Below are 25,550 nucleotides of genomic sequence, written 5' to 3'. Positions count from 1 at the left end.
AAAGCCCAACAAGTGTATAGTACTTGTCTACCAGACTGAAGGGTTGTTGTATATCAAATTCCTCTGGAGGCAAAGAACATCTAAGGAGTCTTAGACAAATGTACTATGAAAGACCAAAATACTCTTTCTATATGAACCAAAGATTATATCACTCACCTCCACTTGCCTGGCACATAGTAAGCACTCAATAAATACTTAATAAATGAGAATTTTTCCTCTATTTCTTTGTCAGAGCACTAAGCATAGCATCCAACACAAAAGGTATTGAGTATTGTGGTATAAGTTCATTTTGCTCCAAGCAGGTCTAAAATAAAAGTACACAGACTTTAAAGCAAAATAAACAAGGAGAAATTCTTATTTTCAGAAAAGAATTCACTTCAGGATCCTATTAATTAAACAAATTGTCAAAAGATGAAATACAGTCTAATTTGCAAAAAAATGAGACTCATATGCAATTTTCAGGGAATTGCACAAAGTGAGATCACTTATAAATCCATCTACTCACCCTCCTCAAAAAAAAGAACATTGTCTAGAATGCCCACAGTTCCAGACTTGGCGTCTCTCTCCCTCTTCCCATACACCACTCCCATGCCATACTTCCCCCATTAGTCTGGCCAGTTTTTTTTTTTAAGACTTTATTTTTTGAGAGAGAGAGAGAGCATGAGCACACAAGCAGAGGTGGTCAGAGGAAGAAGCAGACTCCCCACTGAGCAGGGAGCCCAACGTGGGGCTCGATCCCAGGACCCTGAGATCACGACCTGAGCCAAAGGCAGATGCTTAACTGACTGAGCCACCCAGGCGCCCCAATCTGGCCAATTCTTATGTGTGTCTCATCATCAGAGAAAGTATTAGCTCCTCCAGGAAAATTTCCCTCATTCCCCAAATGCAAGAACACCCTGTCCACATCTCTGTCATTAAATTATTTCTTTCACTCACCTAAAACTCTTCTTTGCTTATGGAGAAATAAGTCCTAATCTGCTCGATTTCTCTACTAAGCTTGGACTATTGTAAGTTCTCAAGATCTCAAACATTTATGAAATGAATGAACATATTGCTGACATAAAAACACAGATGTTAGGGTGTGGCTGGTGATCACACAGAGGTAAATTTAGTCTGATAGTGTAAATGGAAGCAGTGGGTCTCCAACGGGGTTTGAGAGGCTTTATGACTTTGATGTAGTTGCTGCAGGGATACACGGAAAATTGCAGAGAAGAGGGAAAGAATGAATCAAACCTTAGTACTTGCAAAGGAATTGCAAATGATGAGGAACATTTGCCAAGATGCAGGAGAGACCATGAACACGGGTACAAGTACAGAGAGACATGAAAATGACCTAGGAGATTCGGTCCTCCTGGTCAAAGATTTTGTCTTTGATCTAAATCTAGATTATACCAGCTGCTACTAGGCATCATGGCCTTGTCATCACCAACATGGTGTTTGCACAGCAAGCCTGGCATCTCTTATTCCAGTTCTTCAGTGTCATGTAGAAGGATTAAGTATTCCTTACCAAAGGCATGAATAAGCTCCTTGAACAGCAGATACAGCAGGAGACTCTCAAAGGCAGCCTCTTACCTGCTGGTTCTGGTAGGCTGTGACTGTGGTAAACACGGTCTCAGGGAAGTTGAATGTCTTCACTCCATCCCCAACAGGGACAGGTTTGGTGGGCGAAAGGTCACTGCTGAAATCCTTGCGGATCACATGAACTCGAGGCTGGTATTTGTGCATAGAGTGCAGAATGATCTGAAATGAGAAGGGGCCACATTATGCCAGAGTGGCTCAAAGGTCCTTACATCGTTTCAAGCTCTCATGCAAATATAACCACAGGATAGAAGCATCATAGGAAGAACACAGATGGGGGTTGGGTGGGGGGAGATGTAAAAGAAACTGGAAGCCAGTGTACTTGCCCATGGCAGGAAGGACTAAGTGACCGGATAGCATTACATGGACCCATACAGCAGAGTGTCCCAATCATGGGTGGTGGATGCAGTATGCTTGCCTTAACTAAACAATACTGGACAATACTGAACAACTGTCCCAACACCAGAAAACAACACTCCGCTAAAATGTCTCAGAACCTCTGCTATGGGACAGTTGCTCCTTCCTGCTTCAAAGTTTCATCATGCGCTCATGCTGTCTTTTTAAATTCTATAAGCTGGGGGCACCTGGGTGGCTCAGTTGGTTAAGCGACTGCCTTCGGCTCAGGTCACGATCCTGGAGTCCCAGGATCGAGTCCCACATCGGGCTCCCTGCTCAGCAGGGAGTCTGCTTCTCCCTCTGACCCTCCCCCCTCTCATGCTCTCTCTATCTCATTCTCTCTCAAATAAATAAAATCTTTAAAAATAAATAAATAAATTCTATAAGCTGTCATTTGCACTTTGTTACCAAATTTATGACAACTCACTATGAGAGTGAATGTATATGTGCGTTCTCCCTTCCTTCAAAAGACGTCATTTCCTTAAAGATAAGAGCCATGGCTTTAGTTCTTCAATCTTCCTATAGCACTCAATCTGGACCCTCGCATTCAGTGAAAGTTCCATGTATGTCTTGCCACTAAGGATAAATTAATAACATCAAGTGCTCTAATTATACCTGGAAAGTCTTAAAACCTAGTCTTCTCTTTATTTCTTTTTAAGATTTTATTTATTTATTTGAGAGAGAGAGAGAGAAACAGCATGAGAGGGGGGAGGGTCAGACAGAGAAGCAGGCTCCCCGCTGAGCCGGGAGCCCGATGCGGGACTCGATCCCAGGACTCCGGGATCATGACCTGAGCCGAAGGCAGTCACTTAACCAACTGAGCCACCCAGGCGCCCTAGTCTTCTCTTTAAAATGCATGAATTTCTCAACAAATCAGCCCAAACTGTCATTTAATTGTTTCTCTGAGTTTATTGCCCTGTGAGTTATTCCACTGACTTTTGTGATTTCTTTCACCATTTTTAAACTTGTCCTGTGTTTCTGTCTCCAAACTATCCCCTGACTAGACTGTGGGTTCCTGGAACATGAGAACACTTGTCTGATAAACACAATCTGATGCACAGCAGACATTTGTTAAATGTTAGATTTGTAATAAATGAAATCTCATGGGAAGAAAAAACGGAACTTGTATGCCTACTTACTTAAAATGACTCCAAATGGCATAGAGCTTCTTATTTCACCTGTTTGAAAAAGCCTAGGGCTAATCAGCTCTAAAGCCAAAAGGGAGGAAGAGGGAGATGGATGGGATTCTTTGACTCACATGTCCTTGATCATCCAACTCATTGTTGGTCAGCTTGAGTTTGTCGAAACTGACCACCTGTCTCATCCAAGTATCTCCAGAAGCTAGAGAATCAGGGTGTATATAAACTCTTGGGGGCACAGGGGAGTCCGCGTTGCCAGCCACCATCCACTTGGAGCTGTGGTACACATATCTGAGGTGGAGAGGGAGAGAGGAGAAATCAGAGACAGACACAGAGAGGGAAGAGAGGCCCAGAAAGCCAGTGGAGACAGGAGCCGGGAGAGACAGAGAGATGAAAAGATGGAAAATAGTAGGGATTAAACAGAGAATACAACAGAGAAAAGGAGTAGGGTACAGAACCAGGGACAATCAGATAGAGATGAAAATGGAGAAAGAGGTGGGTTGGGGAAGGGCAGCAAAGGGTTGTGGTTAATGATCAAAGCTGCAGCCCTCACAAGGAAAACATTCTCACAGTCCTTTTTCTTTCTTTTCCCTCTCCTTGCCTTGCACCCCTGTGTGCACACAGGCGTCCTGAGCCCATGTGTCCAGCTATGGAAAAGGTATTTTACTGCAACCTTTCACCTTTCAAATGCAAACCATATAATCCGTTGGCCACTTGTTCAGGATTTGGTTCCTTATTAAAAACATCTTCCATATTGTCCTATAAAACACAGCCATGTGCAGAGACGCTCTAAGCCTCTTACTTATTAACCATTTCTTTGCTGAGGATCTGAATTTTGAGGCATTTCTATGAAAATGGAGGGTTTTTGCCTCAGTGCAACCGTTCCCAGAAACACCACCAAGTCTTCCCAGTCAGTGTTTTAGTGTTTCTTTGATGAATTCAGTTTTGAATATCATCATCATCCACTATACTTTCCCACAAAGGCATTGGAAGTGGGATGTTGTTTAGTAGCAAAGGAGGTCAGTTTTCCGCTTTGCCAATTGCCCTGTACTTCTGAAGAGAGTTCTCTATGGATTTGGCACCTCCCTGCTTCTCATTTATAAAGGACCACACAGGACCTGGATGCTAGCAAACAGAAGCACTCAGTCCAAATCACAAGATCCTCTAAAACAGATTGGAAACATCTCCTGTGCTAAGTCCTGCATCCAGATAACTTCTCTCCTGGGCAGCTCTCTCACTCTACCATACCAGTCCTGGTCTTTCCCATTCATTCACCTCTCCCCTCCTACTTCATAGGTTTGGAGCCAAGTTCTCAAACATTTCAAAAATGAGCCATGATTCACTGACCTGATTGACATCTCAAGAGATTGATTAAGCCACAGTTTGTGTCTGGCAAGAACTATGTGTAAGCCATCCAAGAAACAAAGACATCGTGTTGGACTGTAATGACTTTGAAGGAAAGTTACTTAACAAACTCGCTCACAACCCATATTGATAAACAATAATTCTCCTTTACTAAATGTTCTTCTTGAAATCTTACCCAATTCTCCTCTTCTTCCCCTCCATCATCCACAGGATAATCCATCAGACATATGATTGAATATACTGCACTGGTCCACTTCTCCTCCACCTCTCCAAAATAAATCATCTCAACTCATTTAGTATTTCATAAACCAAATCATTCAATATGTTAATCACTTTCAATGTTAACTGAATTAATTTTAGACCTAATATTCATTTGATTTTTGTAACCCTGGCAGACACTATACAGTCCCGCTCTCTTCCAGAGACACAGGGAGGATTCCAGACAAAACCATTACTAAGTCTTGATTTCCAACCATGAGTGACTACTTCCTGCATGGTGCTTTGCTGCAGGTTATTGGCATATCCTCCATCCTTGTTCCCTATAGTGCATTGTACAGTGCACTGTGAAAATGCTTCATCTAATGATTTAAAGAACTGTCTTGGAATGCTGGTGATCCACAATTCCACACCCCAGAGTCATCATTACCTGTATCTTTTATTGTCCACAGGCACAATGTCCATTGCTATGTAATACTGTTGGTGTGGGTCCAGGCCAGTGATTTTCACTCTCATGGCAGGAAACATCCTCCTATGAAGGGGAACAGGCAGTAAGCTCAACAATCAGAGGGGAAGAAGTAGCAGGAATAAAAGCTTAGTAGGTATCCTCTTATCAAGAACGCTAAACACACCAAAGTCCAATTCCTCTAATTCCCAAATTGGCTGCTTTTTTTACACTTTCGAAATTATTACTATAAAATACGCTGAGGACTCACTGCTGAAATAGCACCATTTCTTAACTTAGATTGACCTATTTGATGACTCATACACTCCAAGAGCTCATACCTACCCTGATTTCTATTGTTAATCTTTAATGTGATTAGATAGATAGACAGATAGATAATGTGTATGTATCCACACATACATTTCCTATCAGACTATAACATTCTTGAAAATACTTATACCTAACATACTTGAATAACTTATGCTTTTATTACTCAAGTAGCTTATCACAGTTGATTGTAGGTGATAATGAAATATTTTTTGATTGACTGAGTCTATTTAAAAGTAATCGCTAAAAAAAGAAGTAAAAAGGAAGAGGCTACCAGTCCCTAAACAAAAGGCCAACAAAGCTGAGGGTTTTTTAATGCATAAAACTGTAGAAAAATTTCTGCAAGTTCTCAGGCTGTCAACATGTGTGTCAGAAGGAGGACCCTGTGGAATATGGAGCAAATACCAAATGAATTCTAGTGGCCTCTGGGCAATACCTTGTTTCTACCACAATGGCTTGTTAAACTTGCCAAAGCAAGCGAGGTCAGGATATGGCACTTTACAATTACTCTCATAATTGAAGAGGAGGAGAGGGAGCAGCCCAGAAGAATATTGAGTTTCAAGGGTCTAGAATAAAATTCTCCGTTCTTCTTTAACCATAAGAAAGAAGAAAAACATCAAACTCTTTTGTATGTCATTCACTTAGGAGTCAGACATAAAAAGTGCTCAGTTCAAGAATTTGGATTGCCTGAATGTGCTCTAAGATACTTGTACACAAAATGCTGCATTAAGCTTAACCATCTGGGGCCAGTTAGTTGAGCTGGGCAGAGCACGGTGCTAATGAGGTCAAGGTCACAGGCTTGATCCACATACAGCCTAATTGGCTTTGCTCCATTTCATGGCCATAGACCATACCCTGACCCCAGACAGCCATCTTGCTTATGTGCCCTAGTTGTTTACATGAGGGGCTTTCTGTTCCAGTCACACACTGCACTGCTCACCAGAAGCAACTCAAAATGCAAATGTCCTGTGGTAGTAGGTCAGTGGCATCAAAATCATATTTGGGAGAAGGCACAAGAGGAACCACAGACCTTTAATAGGAATGATAGCTAATTCTTAAATATTTACAAAGAATAATACACAACCATTTCTTCTTTCCTACTTTATGACTCTTCAGAAGCTTCTATTGATATATCATTCCGGATTTTCTACCTCTAGCCTCACAAGTTTAATTAGAAAGCCTTGTATTTTGGTCTTATGGTGAGCTAATGAAACCCAGTGGTGGACTTCTCATAACGACTAAATCTAGCATTCACTATAGGTTAGGCACTTTGATCCACACTAATTCTCTCCAAAAACTTGGGAATGTTGATCTATATACATTTACATTTAAACCAGTAACTACCTTCTTAATAACAATGACTTATGATAACCTTGTATTTATAAATGGTTGGAGAGGACCTTGCCAGGGATGGAGAGAAAGTCCTCTCACTTGCTATCTGAGGTAAGAAAATGTGGTTCCTCTCAGCCATCTACAGAGGCTGTGTTACATTGCAAGAGATTAATGTCTTCTCTTTATGACTCCAACAAAAAGGGTTAGATGTTTTTAAATTCAATACCTGTTTTGTCTAGCACACTCATATGACCTTGAGTGGAGAAGCTAGCAGTTTCTTACCTATATCCAAGTTCTAAATGAATGAGATGTGTGACTTTGGAAAAGTTATTTAAACTTATCACCTATAAAACAAAGAAAAGGAACTATATAATCTCTAAAGTGCCCTCCTGCTTTAAACTTCTATGACAGGGGTGCCTGGGTGGCTCAGTCGTTAAGTGTCTGCCTTTGGCACAGGTCATGATCCCAGTGCCCTGGATTGAGCCCCGCATCGGGCTCCCTACTCTGCGGGAAACCTGCTTCTCCCTTTCTCACTCCCCCTGCTTGTGTTCCCTCTCTCACTGTGTCTCTCTCTGTCAAATAAATAAACAAAATCTTTAAAAAAATAAATAAATAAATAAAAAATAAAATTCTATGACTACATTTGAATTATCTTACCAAAAGTTGCTTTTTCTTTTTGCCAGTATTTTAGCACAGACTATCAAGTAAAGTCATAACACCCTAGGGAAAAATTAATCTTTCATATTCACAAAGTGAGATGCGTTTGGTTTTAATTTTATGGTTAAATTTAGGCCAATTCTTGTGTCTTCCAAACCCATTAATCCCTACAAGAACCTCTGTCCATGGTGCTGATTCTACAGAGTACATTGGTACATTCAAAGATTGAGGGCTCTGTAGACTACAGTAATTCTGAATCAACAGGATTACAGTTTGGGGAGTGAGAAGAAGTAGATGATGACTAAAATCTGAGCAGGAAAAAGGAACAGAGAGTCATACAAAACTAATGTAACTAAGAAAATGAAAACTGAGATTAAAATTGGAAAGGACACTACAAAGGAAGGAAAAGGAAGTGAAAAGGAAGAAACAGACTTGAGGAATCGGGAGGAGGTGAAGAAAAGTCAGAGCAGAGAAAGCTTTCTTTGTATGTTTTTGAGTTCTTCCAGAATTACTTGAGCAGAGTTACATGGAACAACAGCAAAGGCTGAGGCAATCCAATAAAGAAACAATGAATGATGGATCTTAACCTAAACAAAGGGATATGACTAAAGAACAAACTGTATATGTTTGTACTGGGAATATCTGGGTATATCCAGGTAATTTGTGAAGGCAGAGATGTGGAATTTAAAACACTGCAGAACAAATCATGAAATGAGGTCACAGGAGAGCTGTGAAAAAGGTATTTGGGTGAACTGAATTCACTGAAGTGCAGGGAACGAGGGAATGATATCAGAGATGAAAATGACTGGAATACACAAAATCCACAGTACTGAGTGAAAACCCAAATAAGAAACTGGGTAAAAACTTTTTCCTTGAATTGCTGTTTCTTTCTAAGCCATAACATCTCAAAATGTGGAACAGAAGTCAATTGAAACCCAAGCAACAAAAAAGAGATGGTATTGGAAATAATTCCCCTTCAGAGTTGCTCCTCTTAAGAAGACTTTTAATGATCTTATTCACCACCAAAACTTCGAGAAGGAAGAAGGTTCCAAAGGAGAGATAAAATGAACAAAATTTCAGGTTCATTTTGACTTCATGTTTTTGTGAGCACAGGCTGCTTTGGCATCACCAATGCTACCTACCACAAGTAAGTGAAAAGAAAAATGTAACAGCTCCTACTTTTGTTCTCCATTCTTGGAATCTGGCCATTCAAAGGAATCTGTCCTTACCTGCCTGCTTTGGTGATGATCATCTCAGTTCCAATGTCATGGAACCTCTTCCAGAGGTCAGCACATTGCAGCTCTACCTGAATCTCTTCCATGGAAGACATGGCAGCAGGCACAGGGCCTGCAGCCCCAGGGCCCAGGTCAGCGTGAGTGTCAAAGGAGCAGGAAGTCCGCTCAGTGAGCACCTCAGAGTCTGAACCCGTGCTTTGCTCGGAATCTGCAAAATAAACAATCAAGTCTTAGGTGAGAAACTGCTGAACTGCCCCCACCCCTCACTGCCCTAAAAGATGGGAGGCTGGGTGAGGGGCATGGTGGAGTAGGGAGAGCGGTGAACAAAAGGAGACTTAAAGGGGAAGCTCCAGAGCACAGCATTCAGGGTATTTTATTATTTTTTTTTATGGTTTGTTTTCGTGATTTACGACCATCTTTCAGGTTTTGCGTTTCCAACGTGACATCTGGCATTTTAGCAACAGCTGAAGAAAACTGGTCCACAACAGGCAATATTAGGAGTACTAACGTCACCACAGTGAAGGGAAGAAGTCAAACAGGAACAATAAAGTAAATGCCAAATTTTAAAAAATAATAATAATTACAGACCACAGCTCCAAATCTAGACAATTTCACTGGGGGCTGGGTGTTGGGGAGGGTTCAATGCTAATAATAATGTATTCTTTAATGTCCTACTACTCAGCATCATTGCCCATCAGCCAGTAATTTTTAAACAAAGCAATTTTTCCTCTATTTATATATCCTGGTCATCAAAAGTAATGAAAAGTTGTTTGGGATCTTTAGAAGCATTTTGTCATGTATTTGAGTAAATGGCTTTTCCTAAGAGTCCAATCAGACCATTTTGGATGAAAAAAGAAAAAAAAATGTCTGTTGTAAGGCAAGGATGTAAGCATATGGAAAAAGTTACCCAAGAAGGCGGTTGAAACAAAGGGAATAAATGAGTTCAGAAGACACCTTGATTGGTTTCTGAAGTATGAGCAGAGGGGAGGGGTGATCCAAACAGGAAGGTAGGATTGAGAGCAACCAAATAAAAAGCTGGCGTGCTGTGCCAGATGGTCCTTTCTTCCTGTGTCTTCTGTACTCATGAAGGGGTTTTGGGTGGGGGGGGCATACAGAGTGATAGAGAAGGCTAGAGTCAGATTTACCAGGAAATTTACTGTAATTTTTAAAGTTTTTTACTCTTAGAGGTCCAATGCCAAGAATCTTATCTCCTAAGATTTTCCAAACTCAGATTAGCTGATACAATCTCCTTAGGTCAAATGATACTGCAAGCCAAGCCTGAGAACCTATTTCTGCAACCCTCCCTTGACATCTAGGATTCTGATTGCTTCCCCTGTTAAATAAATACATAGACGAATATGTATTGCTGCCATGCTCACTTAACTGCAGCAGGTTTCTAGGCCTGTGAAAACCCATCCCACAAGACCTTCCCTTTCCTTCCTTCTAGCCCTGATGTGTTCCTCTCTCAAACCCAGGCAGCACTGCTGGCAAGTCTCCCACAACGCTGCCAGTGCCCACAGGGAGCAAAGTGACATTTCTCTCCTCCCCAGTTCCTTACCCTTCACTTCCAAAGATATTCAGGGTACTGCAGAACTGAACCAAGCTCCGAAATGACAGGAAAGTCTCTGCCCCAAATCTAGTTTATCCACAATCACTAGTCCAGTCACCATCCTCACACACACAAATATATATATCCATATGTACATATGGATATATATATAGGTTTTACATGTCTAAGCATATAATTTTAGACTTGGAGCTAAACAGGGGCTAACTTTGGTCTCCTTCAAGCACAAAAAAGTGGAGCTGCTTATCTAGGATGAGAGCTGATGCTTCTGAGTGACAAATCTCCATCCTGGCCTGATTCTATATGCCTTTCCGCTGCAGAGCCATTATATCACCATCACATACTCTGCCAAACACAGTAATTCTGATTCCCTGAGACATGGATTCCCAAATCCCATTGTTTCTGTGATATGCCAAGAGCTCCTCACATATCACAAGTATTGTGAACTTTTTGAAAACTTCTCAAAGCAAGAGTTTTAAAAAATAGTCTTGTCCTACCTTTGGGAGCAAAATGGTATGAAATCCGCTTACCATAATGTGCTACAGTTATGAAAAAGTTCGAAACTTTGGATATATGATTTCTCCAATGAGTGTTTAGGAAGAGGGAGGGAAGGGAAAGATATCACTATGCTAAGTGATAACTTTTTAATGGTGGCCAAACTGTGTTGGGATTAGATTGGTGACTATGGCTGGAGAATTAGGAAACCAGAGACTCTACTCTTAACTCACTCACCGTGTCATCTGAAATAAAATGGGAGCTCAAAGTGTGACATTAAATGGACTATTAGTCCATTTAATAACGAATCACTTGGACAGGTCACTTAACTATAATGGACCTACTTCTTTATCATGCATTTAGAAGGATTGAGCTGAAAACTTTTATAATCTCTTCCACCTCTAAGGACTTGAAGAGTGTCGATGCATACTTTCTAATGAAACTTTCAGTGATAACTCAGGCAACCTCAATTAGAAGCATCAAATTAAAACTGCTTGGGCAAGACAAGTTAAGTGAGGAAAAAGACTGGGGGCTCAGATTCACGTTATCATAGAAGTTAAAGAAATCAGCAGGTATTCTGTTTATAGTTTCAATCAAATCAATCAATAAGCACCTGTCAGCATGTGGCCCTATATGAGGTACCATGTAGATAATTTGAAACAGAATTCCAGACCTTGAGAAGTTTCCCAGTTAGTGCTGATTAATTATGTGTTTATTGGGTGCTTACTATGTGCCCAGCACTGTGCTAGATCCTGAAAAATACCTAAGTACAGAGTGAGGCTCCACCTAAAAGTATTTACAATACAAATGGAAGCTGAGCACATTCACAAATAAAGACCAAGACAAATGCTACCACACAGTTTCCCACACCACTACATATTGCCTTGCATGTCTCACAGGAATCCAGCAAAGAGAGGGATCTGAGAGGACTGGAACAGTCCTGGCGAACTCATGCTTACTAGAAAAGAAGGGTACAAGATGTGCAGATATAGGCAGCATTTGCCCATGAAGAGGATTTTCAAACACAGTTATTTGTTTCCCTGGAAGTACTCTGTGCTCCTGGATTCTCAATTCCTCACAAAATAGAGCCCCAGTGACTTCTACATACAGAATACAGGCACCAGCCCACATTTTCAATAACATAAATTAAGCTACCCTATAATACCCTTAAAATAGGGTTAAGATCAACACCTTAGGTAAAAATAAAATTGAATCCTTTGTAAAATGTGTTTCTAAATCATATTTGGATAAAATATTTAAGTTAACCAGATCATTTATTTTCAACTATTAATCAGAATGCATAATCCAGTTAACTATGTCATTAATATAAGAAATGCAGAACAGATTATTTCAATCAAATGGGGACATCCATTCAGAAATACAACCAGTCCCTTGAATATCAGAAAACACCTCTGCGTTTTCAAGTTTTTTTCTTTTTTCTCGGCAATTTGTGACTTCCTGCCTTCAAAAAACTAACCATTAGGAACTCATTTGAATGACCTGGAAAGACTTCTTGGCTGTCAGATGTCTCTTGTGGATAGTATTTGAACAAGGGAAGTTTTAGTAAATCAGGAACATAAATGATAAAGTTATATATAACTAAGGAAGTTAAAGAAATCTTTGAGAACTTGCATGGATCCAGTTACAAGTCACTGGAGAACATCGTGTGACTCATACAGTCAAACCAACATATCTATTACCATCCAAAAAAATCCCTAAACAAGAGATTCTAACCATTAGCTCATAGTGTTACTTGTTTTCTATCTCTGACCTATTTCGTGTTGATAAAATGGACACAGTAACACTAAGTTCCCATAGAAAGTTGAGTTTAACTTACAGCAAGTTCAATTCTCAATTTATGCAAAATAAGAGCAATAATAGTTTCTTCTTTTACATCTTACACACAATTTAATATATCCTTCCATTTGATGAGGTAGAAGCAGCATATTTTTAGGTCCATTACATAGATGAGAAAATTGAGACTAAGAATATTAAAAACAAAAACATGGCCTAGGAGGTAGGTCTTCTGTCTCCTGACCCAATGATCAGGTCTCTCCCAAGATCATATCAGGTTCAACCCCGGCCAAAAGAGCCAGCAATCTGTAATAACCCTCAACTATTGTAACCATCCTTACAAATGAAATGGCTTAATATGTTTGATCCTGGCCAAGTCACATAACTATTCTGGCCCTCATTTTCCTTAATCATTTTAGCACAGCATATGCACATTTAATTACAGGTGCTCTAAAGTCCCTTTAAGTCTAATGTTTACTGGATGGATTAGTAGTGCAGCTTAAAGACCACCAATTCTAACAACAGCAACTCAACCATGATAAGGTGAGTTGGTTGGCATGCACAGAAAATGCCTAATTTATGTGTATTTTGACCTAATATCAAAACCAGATACTGTTAAAACAGATTTCACAGTCTTCCAGGCAATTTTCATCTCCACTTAACTAATAATTTTGAGGAATAATTAATTACTACAGTGAACACAGAACATTTACGCCTGGGGCTCTGCTCCTCACCATGAGTGGGATGTTGGAGAGCCACTTCATCACAGAGCCTCAGTTTCCATATCTTAACTAGTTCCTTATCGTATCTATTACTATTTTCTTATCTTTACTATTAGGGACTGGGGGAAGATATCTTCTCGCTTAGAAAATTGTATTTATAGCTTTATGATAAAATAGAAATTAATGATTCTGTTGATAACAATGCTAGTGACTTTGGACTGTGAGATGAATATAAGCCCACAAGAACTATCCCAACCAAAGGGTTAATGATAAACATCTATTGAACACCTACTAAGTATCTGATGCTCTGCTAAGACTTTATATATATAAGTGTTTTATATACAGATAACATTATTTAATAAAACAAATCTAAGAGCTATTATTATTACCTCCATTTTATATATTATTAACACCAAAATCCAGATTACATCAGCTCCACCTCCTGAGGATTGCAGGCACATGAGACTACATTTAATTCCACTTCTATTTCACCAAACATTTCTGCTTTGTATATATCAGGTTATATAGTAATAGACCAAGACAGATAAAATAGGTTCTTGCTCCGAAGGAGCTCACAATCCAATTTCATGGGAAAGGACACACAAACTATTAAAGAAGACTGGCTATGATAGGTGTTCCAATAGATTTGGGAGCAAGGTATTAAGGAGCTTTGAAAAACAAGCAAGTCAGTGATTTGGGATCAAGAAGACTTCACAAGGTGACATTCTGAGGATGGACTTGAAATATAAGTTCAATATGAGCACACAAAGAATTTATGGGAATGGAATTAAAGGTAGTGGGAATAGCATCAGTAAGGACTTGCCATTTTTAGAGAATTACAAGCACACTGATATGGCCAGAGCTTAAAATACATAAGGGAAGAGGGAAGGTGAGATAAGACATAAAGGTGGAAAGCCAGGTTCAACTCAAACTCAACTAAATGACTATTTATTTAACATTTACTATGTGCCAGTCACTCTTCTAGATCCTTGAGAAATCGGGGGAAAAAGTCTCTGGCCACATGGAGTTTATATTCTAGGAGGAACTTGGGTGTCATAATATGGAATTTACACTTGGTTTTCTTTATATCAAAGGTTTTTTTTTTTTTTAAGTGGAGGTGATGATAGTTCTGTCTTCCCTTCTAAACTATGAATTCCACAAGCTGAATCTAATGCTCTGTCACATCTTCTATATGAATGATGTACAATAGCCCGGTTTCATTGTGAGAGATGGGTCATAGAAGACTACTATAGTCAGATAAGAGATGCAGAATTTTCTGAGATTAGATGTACAGTGCCACTTCCATAAACCTGGACTTCAGCTATCATATTTTACTCTAAGGCAGAAAACAGTTTAAAACAAAGGCAAAAGACACAACCCAGATGATAATCAAACAATCCTTTTTTTTCTACCAGTAACTGGAACATGACTATATTGAGTGGTACTTCCTATCTGATATGAGTGGGGCAGCCACTCCTTGGTCTATTTCTTAAGTCCTGAAGTCTCCAAAACCAAGACTCCCACAGCCATCTAAGAGCTCACATTCACACCAGGGCAGGCATCAGAAGCTAACCCAGGCATGCAACCCCTCTGGAAAACAGTATGGAGGTTCCTCAAACAGTTGAAATTAGAGCTACCGTTCGATCCAGCAATTGCACTACTGGGTATTTACCACAAAGATACAAATGTAGGGACCCGAAGGGGTACATGTACCCCAATGTTTATAGCAGCAATGTCCACAATAGCCAAACTGTGGAAAGAGCCAAGATGCCCATCGACAGATGAATGGATAAAGAAGATGTGGTATATATACACAATGGAATATTATGCAGCCATCAAAAGGAATGAGATCTTGCCATTTGCAACGACGTGGATGGAACTGGAGGGTGTTATGCTGAGTGAAATAAGTCAATCAGAGAAAGACATGTATCACATGACCTCACTGATATGAGGAATTCTTAATCTCAGGAAACAAACTGAGTGTTACTGGAGTGGTTGGGGGTGGGAGGGATGGGATGGCTGGGTGATAGACATTGGGGAGGGTATGTGCTACGGTGAGCGCTGTGAATTGTGCAAGACTGTTGAATCACAGATCTGTACTTCTGAAACAAATAACGCAACATATTTTAAGAAAAAAGGAAAAGAAGAAGATAACAGGAGAGGAAGAAAAGGGGAGTATGTCAGAGGGGGAGACGAACCATGAGAGATGATGGACTCTGAAAAACAAACTGAGGGTTCTAGAGGGTAGGGGGGTGGGGGGATGGGTTAGCCTGGTGATGGGTATTGAGGAGGGCACGTTTTGCATGGTGCACTGGGTGTTATGAACAAACAATGAATCATGGAACACTGCATCAAAAACTAATGATGTAATATATGGTGATTAACATAACAATAAAAAAATTAAAAAAAAAAAAAAGAAGCTAACCCAGGCAGCACTCTCTGTACCAAGCTCAAGTAAACTCCCATTTCTAGAGGATCTCTGCAGTGGAAATTGGTTCTGGGATGTCAGATTTTATCAGGTAGCTTAGCAAAATCTGGTGATGAAACTTTTCATAGAGTAATTCTAAATATGGCAGAAGCAGAGCATTTGGCACTGACCCGAGTACGGACTGAGCCCAAATTTGATACCCAGTCCAGAGCTTCAAGGGAATGAACTATAACCCAGGTTGGATTAAAGTAAAATTATGATGATAGCAAACACTCAAACAAGCCTGTTAGATGACTTTAGTGATGGAATGAAGTCTCTGAGCTCTTCATGCCCTCCAAGTTCTATTTGGGAAAAAGGGGGGAGGTAACTTGAAGCCTGCAATTCCCATGCCAATAAGCCAATTAAGGAGACCAAAAGCACATATCTCTCAGCTGCCTAAAGCACTCTCCACCTGACAACCAGCATCTCTGTCAGTGATACACAGAACCAGATGCAAGGACCCAAAGTCATTCCTGAGAACTCAGCCTTTTAAAGAGGTTTTGCAAAGAAGTGGCAGCAGTAATCTTTATATATATTTCTTGTTGATCAAACAAAGGCTCAATGTCATGAAAGGTTCAGTCTCTAATGCTCCAGCACATTTTGCAAGTGGAAGCAAAAAGGAAGAGAAGTTATGAGCACTACACTAGCTATTCCATATACATTATCTCATGCATTTTTCATAGAAAACCCTATGAAGTAGGGCTGGGGCTTGGTGAGACTGAGAGGCTTCCTCACATTATATAACTAGTCATAGTGGGATTTGAGTCCTCCTGACACTAGAGTTGATGTTCTTTCCACTATACACTCTTTCCCCATTTTCAGAACGAGACCTACAGAGCTGGGTGCTTCCCACAATGAACTTGGAAATGCAGAGCTAACATTCAGGCAGTTCAGGCAGAAGACAGCTCTGTGGAAACTAAGACATTGTCAGTTCTTTGGGGAGAGGGGAAAAATTCAAGCCAAAGTCAGATAGGAATTTTACTTTCTCAGTAGCTGGGCAGTTGTGTTCAGGAATATTTGAGATATCTTCACCAACTTAATATTATTTAATAAGTAAGCACAAGTACAAAAGAAAAAAGAAAAGAGAACACTTTTTGTTGTATTTCACTTCCTGTCCCCAGTCCCCCTTGGGTAAAACATCTAAAGGTGACAGGTCACTGAAGATCACCGTCAATGTCAAGCCACTCTTTCACTCTAGCCTAGACCATAAGCAAAACAACATTAGAAGGTACTCAGAAAATGTTTGGACTTTGAGAAATGTGTAATGACACCATTGAAAGATAAGAAAAGGCAGCTGAGGTAGTTCCTACTTACACAGAATTTGGCTTATTTAGGCTTAACTCAGGTCACAGTTCACGGCCCAAGAGTTTTTGATAGTTTTAAATGGATATCTATATTTGAGGAGAATTCATCTGACAACAATGTATGTGAAAGCATTTATAAACAGTAAAGTATCAAATTAACATACAAGATTACATGCCAATGATAAAGTTAATCAGGAAGACCAAGAAAAAATAAAGACAAATATGGGTCTTGGGTTTCCTAGAACCATCCTAATTTCAAATATTTTATTTCATTCTTCCTACAAAATTAAAATTTTTGAGACTGACTTTTAGTTCAGAAAATATTCCTGATGGAAAGCACAAAAAATGCATAAATAGAAAAATAAAAAATTGGTCACAAGCCACATGGCAATATTCGATCTAAATACCTCTTACACCAGAGGTCCTCCAAAAGTTGATCCTAATTGACTGGGTGGTCTTCAAGATTTACCAGTCAATTTTGAGCCAGCAGCTGTCAACACAGGCCCCTCCTTGAGGCTCTTGGCATATTTTCTGGGTGAAATGACACATTAGTTCATCCCCAAGCCAGTGCTTGTTTGCTCTTTGCAACCACAACTACTTCTAACCTCCCACTACCACCCCGGCCACTGTTATAGCACCATCAGTCATCTGCCATAGTGGTCTTTAATTTCCATGAAGTGAGAAGGAGCCCTTCTCCCATAGGCCCTAGAAGAACTTGCCTTATACCTTGTTAGGATATTCTCACTGAGCACCAATAAATAAACAAATTCGTGCTAATACACTAAAGGGGAAGAAGAAACAGCCAATTTTCAAGCAATAAGTATAATTTAACTTCCAGAGACAGTGCCCTTGGAGATGGCTATCTCAAACATGTAAGTAGAATAGACACTTGAGTACAACCAGGAACATGAAATTCCCTTCAAATTATATGAAAGAGACCACCAGCTACACTAAGTTTAAAACCCAACGTATCGTGCCAAACATAGAGAGCCATCCTGTTTTAGGATTATAAGAGAGCTACATGGCTGGCAACTATGTAACAACCTCCCCAATAATCTAAATCCATCCGTTTGATAAATCATTTATTTATTCAGCAAATAATTACTGATTAACTCACTTAGACCTACCAATGTGCTAGGGACTATAAGGGGCACAACACTGAATAAGATATGATCTATGCTCTCAGGAACTTACAAAATCACTTAGAAGTCAGGCTAGGTCAATAAATAATCTAATAAAAATAGAATAGTCAAAATCCAACATGGCACATAGCACACTAGGGACTGGAATTTGGAATTCAAAAGACCAAGTTCTAAAGTTCACCTCTTCCTTTCCAACTGTCTAATCTTGAACAAGTCACTTAACCTCTTGAAGCCTTAGTTTTATCATTTGTAAAATGAGGATATCATTAGTACCTACTGTGTGAATCACTAACACAGAATGTATGTATGTTTATGTGAATACCTTATCAACAGTAAAACAGTAAAAGGGACAGATAAACGCTAATTTTCATGTTCTTCTAAGAGAAATATCAACAAAATGCTATGGAAGTTTAGAGATGAGAAGAATCTCTTCCAGCCCAGTGGTCTTTTCTGGGCCTAGTGAAGAGATGTCTGCAATAAAAAGGCAGAAATGGGGGAAAGGAGGAGAAGGATCTTCCAGGAAAGGGAAACTTTATGGCAGAGGCATGGCAGTAAAGTCTACCAGACAGGTTTAGAGAACAGCAAGTAATTCAGAACACATCTGCATTAGTCCTCTTATATCCTCAGCACCTGGGACAGTGCCTGGCACCTACTATGCACTCAATAAAATGTTGGTTTTTTGAATAAATGAATGAATGAAATGTTGTCTGTTTAGCAAGACAGGAGAAGAGATGTGACCAGAGCTGGGGAGTATAGACTGAAGCCAGATGAAGAATCTTGAATGCTATTCATCTTCTGATCTTCTTCCAGAGACCAATAGACCTCTGGTAATGAGCTATCTTCATTGAATGCCATGTTCCCAGTGAAATCCCAAGAGGGTCACCTCCACATATAACCTAAATTATTTGAATCCCACCCACTTTTCCTTCCATGACCGTGAGCTGTGTTAAGCTGATTGGCAAGGTCTGACCTGAAGTTTTTCACAGGCTCCAAATGAGTTCAGTGAATTCAATCACTTCTGTGAGTAGCGCTCCCAGCCAAGCATCTGGAAAATTCTGATACTAATTCTTTTCCACGGCAGCTCAAGAGGAGAAGGTGCCAGTGGTCATGAGGATAAAAAAGGGGGAAAGAGTAAGGTCTTCAAGCGCTAGAGCTAGTGATGCTGAGGGAGAAGAACGGTGGCACGCAAGCCCTCTCCTTCAGAAAAGGAGTGATTCCTGCCCCCTCCACACCCCCATTCAGCTAGGGTCTGTGCTGTCTACAGTAAAGCAGGGTGTTCAGAGATGCATCCAGGAAGGGGATAATGATGCACAGTCCTTCTTTAGAACCACAGAGACCCAGAGGTATGACTTTGAGCAAGCAACTTAACCTTTCTAGGCCAATTTCCTCATCTAAAATAGAGATGCCAATAACTCTCAGTAAAGCTCCTGGCACACAGCAGGAGTATATTAAATGTTAGCTCCTTCCATCATGTGGAAAGGGGAGTGAACACAAGGGTTAGATCTTTTCCCAATCACTTCCCTGTGCATATCTGAGAGAGAGAAAGAAGGTTTGTGTTCTTTCAAATAGAGAAAAGAAGATGTAAAGAAATCCTAATAAAGAAAATGTAAAATGTAGAACAGGAAAAGATCACATGGTGAGAAAAGAATTCAGGGCCTGGAGCAGAAATCATCAAAACTGAATGGTGTTAGAAGAAATGGTGGAAAGGCAGAAGGAAGGAAAGCAAAGAAATAGTGAAAATGTCAGCTAAGAAAGCCTCCTTTTTTTTTTTTTGCATGCATTGGAAGATTTAATGTAGTTCATATGGCAATAGTACGCAAATAGATCTACAGATTCAATACGATTCTATCAAAAATTTTTCTTCTGCATTTTCTAAATTCTGTCAATCCCTTATAGTACATATCCTTTCTTTTTTTTATTTAATTTTTTATTGTTATGTTAATCACCATACATTACATCATTAGCTTTTGATGTAGTGTTCCATGATTCATTGTTTGTGCATAACACCCAGTGCTCCACGCAGAATGTGCCCTCTTTAATACCCATCACCAGGCTAACCCATCCCCCCACCCTCCTCCCCTCTAGAACCCTCAGTTTGTTTTTCAGAGTCCATCGTCTCTCATGGTTCGTCCCCCTCTCCGACTTACTCCCCTTCATTCTTCCCCTCCTGCTATTTCTTCTTTTTCCTTTTTCTTAACATATGTTGCATTATTTGTTTCAAAAGTACAGATCTGTGATTCAGCAGTCTTGCACAATTCACAGAGCTCACCATAGCACATACCCTCCCCAATGTCTATCACCCAGCCACCCCATCCCTCCCACTCCCCACCACTCCAGCAACACTGTTTGTTTCCTGAGTTTAAGAATTCCTCATATCAGTGAGGTCTTTCTCTGATTGACTTATTTCACTCAGCATAACACCCTCCAGTTCCATCCACATCGTTGCAAATGGCAAGATCTCATTCCTTTTGATGGCTGCATAATATTCCATTGTGTATATATACCACATCTTCTTTATCCATTCATCTGTTGATGGACATCTTGAGAGAGCCTCCTTTTGTGTGGGCCTGCCTACGTGATGCTCCCCTAGTCGACAATGACTGCCACACTATTGGGAAGGAAAATGACTAGAATCTGAGAGAAGAGACAACAGGGAAAACCACTGGGCAAAGATGTATGTATGTTGGACCTTCAGTAAGGAAATGGGGCTGGGGAAGTAAAATCGAACCTTGACTTTGGTCAGCCTTGGCTGGAGAAGCAGTCCAAGGGCAGTGTTCCGTGAAAAAGGGGGACACAGGAAAGAGTCGGGAGGCCACAGCCTGACTCCAAACTGACACACTTGTCAAAGCACTCACCCTCTGGCTCAGCTAAGGAAAATACACACTGAGGAGGCAGGGAAGATCTAGAGCTTAAGGGAGTCTCCCAGGGAGAATGGGGATGAGGTCTGAGAGTTGTTCACTATAACCCTATCGCTGAGACTTAGCCAAGGTGACCTGCCCAGTGCCACCCACCCAGAAGTACCACAGAGAAGCAAAGGACCCGGGTCTTGCTCTGAAGCTTGAATTCATTCACTGTGCCACACTTCCTTCAGAAATCCTAAAGCCAAACGCTTTGATAAGGGAACAGAATCCAGTTTTGGAGTATAGGGCAAGCATTGAGAGTGATTAACCCACACCCTGGGTTAATCATATTCATGGCAGTGTCTTTAAATTTACAATTCACTGACCCCAGCTGGACATGCTTACCGAACTTGGAAGTCCATCCTCACATCCCAAGTCCCCAGAACCCTCCAGGAAAAGCCCCCCTCCTGTCTTCTCTGGCCTTCTTTCTTCCCTCTAAAGCCCTCCCCAGAAGATTGAGTTGTCAAAGGATGCTCACCTTAGGGCAGATTTTTGGTGATGGCCAAGAAGAGGGTGCGGCAAGGTAAAGGATTACCTAACACTCCTCTGCATAAAGGCTGACTTGGGAATCCCAAAGTCAACATGTTATTCCTAACTCCATTCCTGCCTCCTTGAGTAATCTCGCCTAGATCACTTAACTCCACTCGTTCCTCCACCAACACCTTGGCTACAGCATGCTTCTGTTTTCCCCCAGGCCTACCTACCTTGGTCAGAATGACTCTTGAAGAGACAGTGTCCTCCAAGTGTGTCAGCAATTCAAACCCTGACAGCTTCTAAAATAGCTGGTGGGTTGTTGCTGGGTGTGTGTTGCTCTCCAAAGGAGTGGAGGTGTCACTGAGGCAGCAGGATTTCCTTGCCAAAGTTGCTCCTACCCTCCTCCCCATAAGGCTCAGCACTGCCTCTCCCTGCCCCAGCCCAGGAAGACTTGGAGCCCAGGGGCTGTGGCATTTAAGCACTGTCAGAGTTCCCACTTCAGTCCCCGTCGTGGTGCCAGTTCGGCATCTGTCATGATGACCCAGCCTGAACTGTATTTAGAAGCTTCGGACATGGCACAGTGTCCCGACCCATCTCAGGGCGACAGGAGATTTCCTGAGCACCTGGGCTTGTGATTCCCTCCAGAGAATGGGGGGTCAAAAGGACCTTATGTTTCCTTCTCAGGAGGGTCCCCATCTGCTACAGTCCTCTCTCGAAGACTCAGTCTCCATCAATGCTATCATATCAAGCTATTATAAAAATCCAGACTTTTTATAAAGCTTATAAGACATGTTAGAGGAGAGTCATGGGAAGATCTATCAGAAAATGGGTTTAGTGGTCTGTCCATGGACTATTCTTACAAACATAAATTTCCCTAGAATTATATCCTGGGAGTGGACCGAATCTACCAGATATTGCCAGTGAACAGAGAGAGCCTGCCTAGGACTCTTAACTTCTTGGGGGACAGTACGTAATATTTCACTTCATCTTCTTGGCAGACTCTATGCCCATCTTGAAAGTAGCTTACCGGAGTCCAAAAAAAAAAGTGTTATTCCCGGTTACTGGTTAAAAAAACAAACAAAAAAAAAAAAAAAACTTTTTTATTTACACTTGAATGTAATCACCACCCAGACAGGCAGACTGATAATTGTGTAACACTAATTGGGTGGGCTGTCTGTTTTGAGGGTTACTGCACGTGGAGTGGGTCTAGTCCTCAACTCTTCTAGAGCATAAGAGAAAGAAAGGCTTCTTCCCCACTGATCCTCAACCAGTGCCCCTGACCAGAGTCCCATGGAGATACCCTGTCATTTAAAAGGCATCAGTGTTTGGTCTCTCCCCATTTCTGGGCAAGGACCCAACACTCAGAGAATGTGGTTTTAGGATCATGGCATCTAATCCATTCAAGGATTATTGGCACCCCCCCTATTGCTCAGATGGGTGTGTTAATCATCACCTCCCTTTGTTCTGTAATAAATTCAGCCCTGGCTAATTCCGAGCCTCTATGCATCACTGGAGTTTAAAGATGGCGTTTTGACAGGTCAGATATTTACAATCAATAGACCACCAACCAGTCAAAAATCTTAAGTAGTTTTAGGAACATGTGGAAGTAATTTTTTCCCAGAATTCACAAGTCTGAAGGATGAGATCTTATTGATGGCGTGTGGGCTGTTGCATATATTAAAATATTATTTTATATACCATATTCTATGTGTAATCAAAATTGATTTAACAGTGAAGGCTGATTTTCCTTATTATGCCAAATATCACGTGTTATCAGACAGAAATTACAATGGAGTACACACTACACAGCATCTTTAAAAGAACCAATAAAAAGGTAAGATAAAATTATAAGTGAATGTGGGGGCACCTAGCTGGCTCAGTCGGTGGAGCATGTGACTCTTGATCTCAGGGTCGTGAGTTCGAGCCCCACGTTGAGCGAAGAGCTTACTTAAAAAAATATATACATATTATAGGCTATGGCATTTCAGAGAAATCAGAATATTTTGTGTGACACTGGTTGTATACCGACATTTTAATTATAACCATCTCAATTGCATGCAGTGAATCTTTTTGTAAGGGAAAAACTGTTTCGTAAAATATTAATTTCTAATTTTTTCAATGAAGAGGTTATTAACCTAATGTCAGCGGATGTGCTTTAGGGCTTTATATGACCTAAAGTCATAAGTTAAATTTGTAAGAGCTTGCATTTCTCGGGGAAGAGAATGTATGGTATTTATGGGATTCTCAAAGCAATCCATGACTTTAAAAGGATGAGGGCCACTGGTTTGAAAGACTTTCTCCCAGTGGGGAAAATGTCTAATTTCTAAGTTCTTCTGCTGTAATGTAAAGCATTTTCCCTTCGCCAGATATTTTCAACAGGAAAAATATTCAAATGACAACACAGAATACTAGTGGTGCATCTTCACAAAAACACGTTCTTTGTCTCCCTTATAAAGTCAAAGTGGTTGTGTTTCTCTGCCAATGTTAAACTTCCTCTGTGTGGTTCCTTATTTCTCATTTACCTGTATTTTAACCACAAATACATGTATATATAAATGGTTTCTTTTAATCATTTGGAGAGGTAGGGGGAATTAAAAATTATCTTTAAGTGAACGAAAATGGGGCTTTTTCTTCAGCCTTGATGCTTTTACTCATTCATACTCCCTCGCTCTCCTTACCCCTGCCTCTCAGAAAATCCTCAGTTGGCAAAGGAAGCCCAGGCTCACCAGGCCGTTTCTCCTTCTGTGTGCCAAAACCACCGTAAGTTTGCTACTGTGGGACAAAGAGTCTGGCCCCCTCACCAGGGACTGGCTCCAGGTTGGTGGTTCCCATACCTCAGAAGAAACCCTCTTCCCCGTCCCCACCCCGCCCCCGCCGTGTCCTCCAGGGCAGTGCCTGTAAGAGGCAGCTCCTCAGGGAAAGCTGGGCACAGCGAGTAGGTGACACTGCCCGCTGCAGGACTGCCAAGGCTTTCCTAAAGGCCACGGCAACCGAGCCTGCCCACGAGAACATTTTGGTGAGCTCAGTTTGTTTGCTACTGAGAACCTCCTTGCCCTCACAGTCTATTTTTACTATGCTGTGACGCGGAAGACTCCACTGTCACAAAAATGAATGATAAATAGAGTAAACTCTCCATTATCTATCGTTCTGTGGTGAAAGGAACCCTGGATTCAGAACCAGAAGGCAGGAGTTTGAGCCCTGGTTCTGACCTTGATATGACCTCGAGGAAGCCATTGCATCCCGCTGAGTGTCAGCTGAGGCATCTGTAGAAAGTGGATAAGGAATCCCACGGCTTACCCCACTCGATGAGTCCTCAGCAGGGTGAAATCATGCCAATGAAAGCACTTTACCAACTACAATATGCCTTCAAAATATAAGTCTTCAGCACTACATTTCATCATTTAACCCGCAGAGATTTCTCCCTGTGCTCAGAACACCGTGCTAAACTCGCCCTGTTGGGTCCATGCCCATTAAAGACAGGAAACTGAGGCTCAGAAGCAAAGTGGTGACATGAGGTCTGCTGGCTGGGAGCCCGCACTCTCTCCTCTCACTCCCCCACGTTGTGCACTTGACTTACTCTTGCTGAGCAACTACTGCCTCGCTTTAAAATCCCTAGTTCCTTGAGGCAAAGATCTAGACAAAATGCCCTCCTGAGCATCTCATCCCATGACCTATGGTTCTGCTAGATCTGAGCAAGGTCTCAGGGTACCTAATTGTGGGGTGGGGACTAGTGCCCAGGTCTCCTGACCAATGGATCCCACCATATCATTGCCGCCACGGCCCCCGAGCTACAACACCTGGCCATCGCCCCCATGATGACCCTGCGGCATGACAAGATCCTGAACTATCAGGATTAGGGGCTCTCCCATGCTATGTGTACCTTTTATTATATTCTGATTCTCTGTGAACCAAAGTGGGTAGCGTCTCTTCACTGGTCAAGAAAAATAGCCCATCCCCTAATGGGGGCAGGCAGGTAGTTGTCTTTAAATGATCAG

At 41.1% G+C, this 25,550-nt stretch overlaps 1 protein-coding gene across 6 annotated transcripts in view; it reads right to left on the bottom strand.

Moving 5' to 3' along the window:
- Nucleotides 1–25,550, bottom strand: part of TBX15 (T-box transcription factor 15) — a 191,782-nt gene that overhangs the window by 126,050 nt on the left and 40,182 nt on the right. For all 6 annotated transcript variants that reach the window (XM_073896062.1, XM_025872611.2, XM_073896061.1 and 3 more), the window contains 4 exons: nt 8,685–8,898; nt 5,125–5,226; nt 3,233–3,404; nt 1,573–1,740 (listed from right to left, as the gene is read on the bottom strand). In XM_073896062.1, coding sequence (XP_073752163.1) covers nt 1,573–1,740; nt 3,233–3,404; nt 5,125–5,226; nt 8,685–8,898 — 656 coding nt within the window. The remainder of the gene's footprint in view (nt 1–1,572; nt 1,741–3,232; nt 3,405–5,124; nt 5,227–8,684; nt 8,899–25,550) is intronic.

The sequence above is a fragment of the Callorhinus ursinus genome, unplaced genomic scaffold (assembly GCF_003265705.2).
Source record: "Callorhinus ursinus isolate GAN/ISIS: 27379988/994484 unplaced genomic scaffold, GSC_fseal_2.0 scaffold9, whole genome shotgun sequence".
NCBI lineage: Eukaryota > Metazoa > Chordata > Mammalia > Carnivora > Otariidae > Callorhinus > Callorhinus ursinus.
Note: the sequence above shows the minus strand (reverse complement) of the source record. Positions and strands in the feature narration are given on the sequence as shown.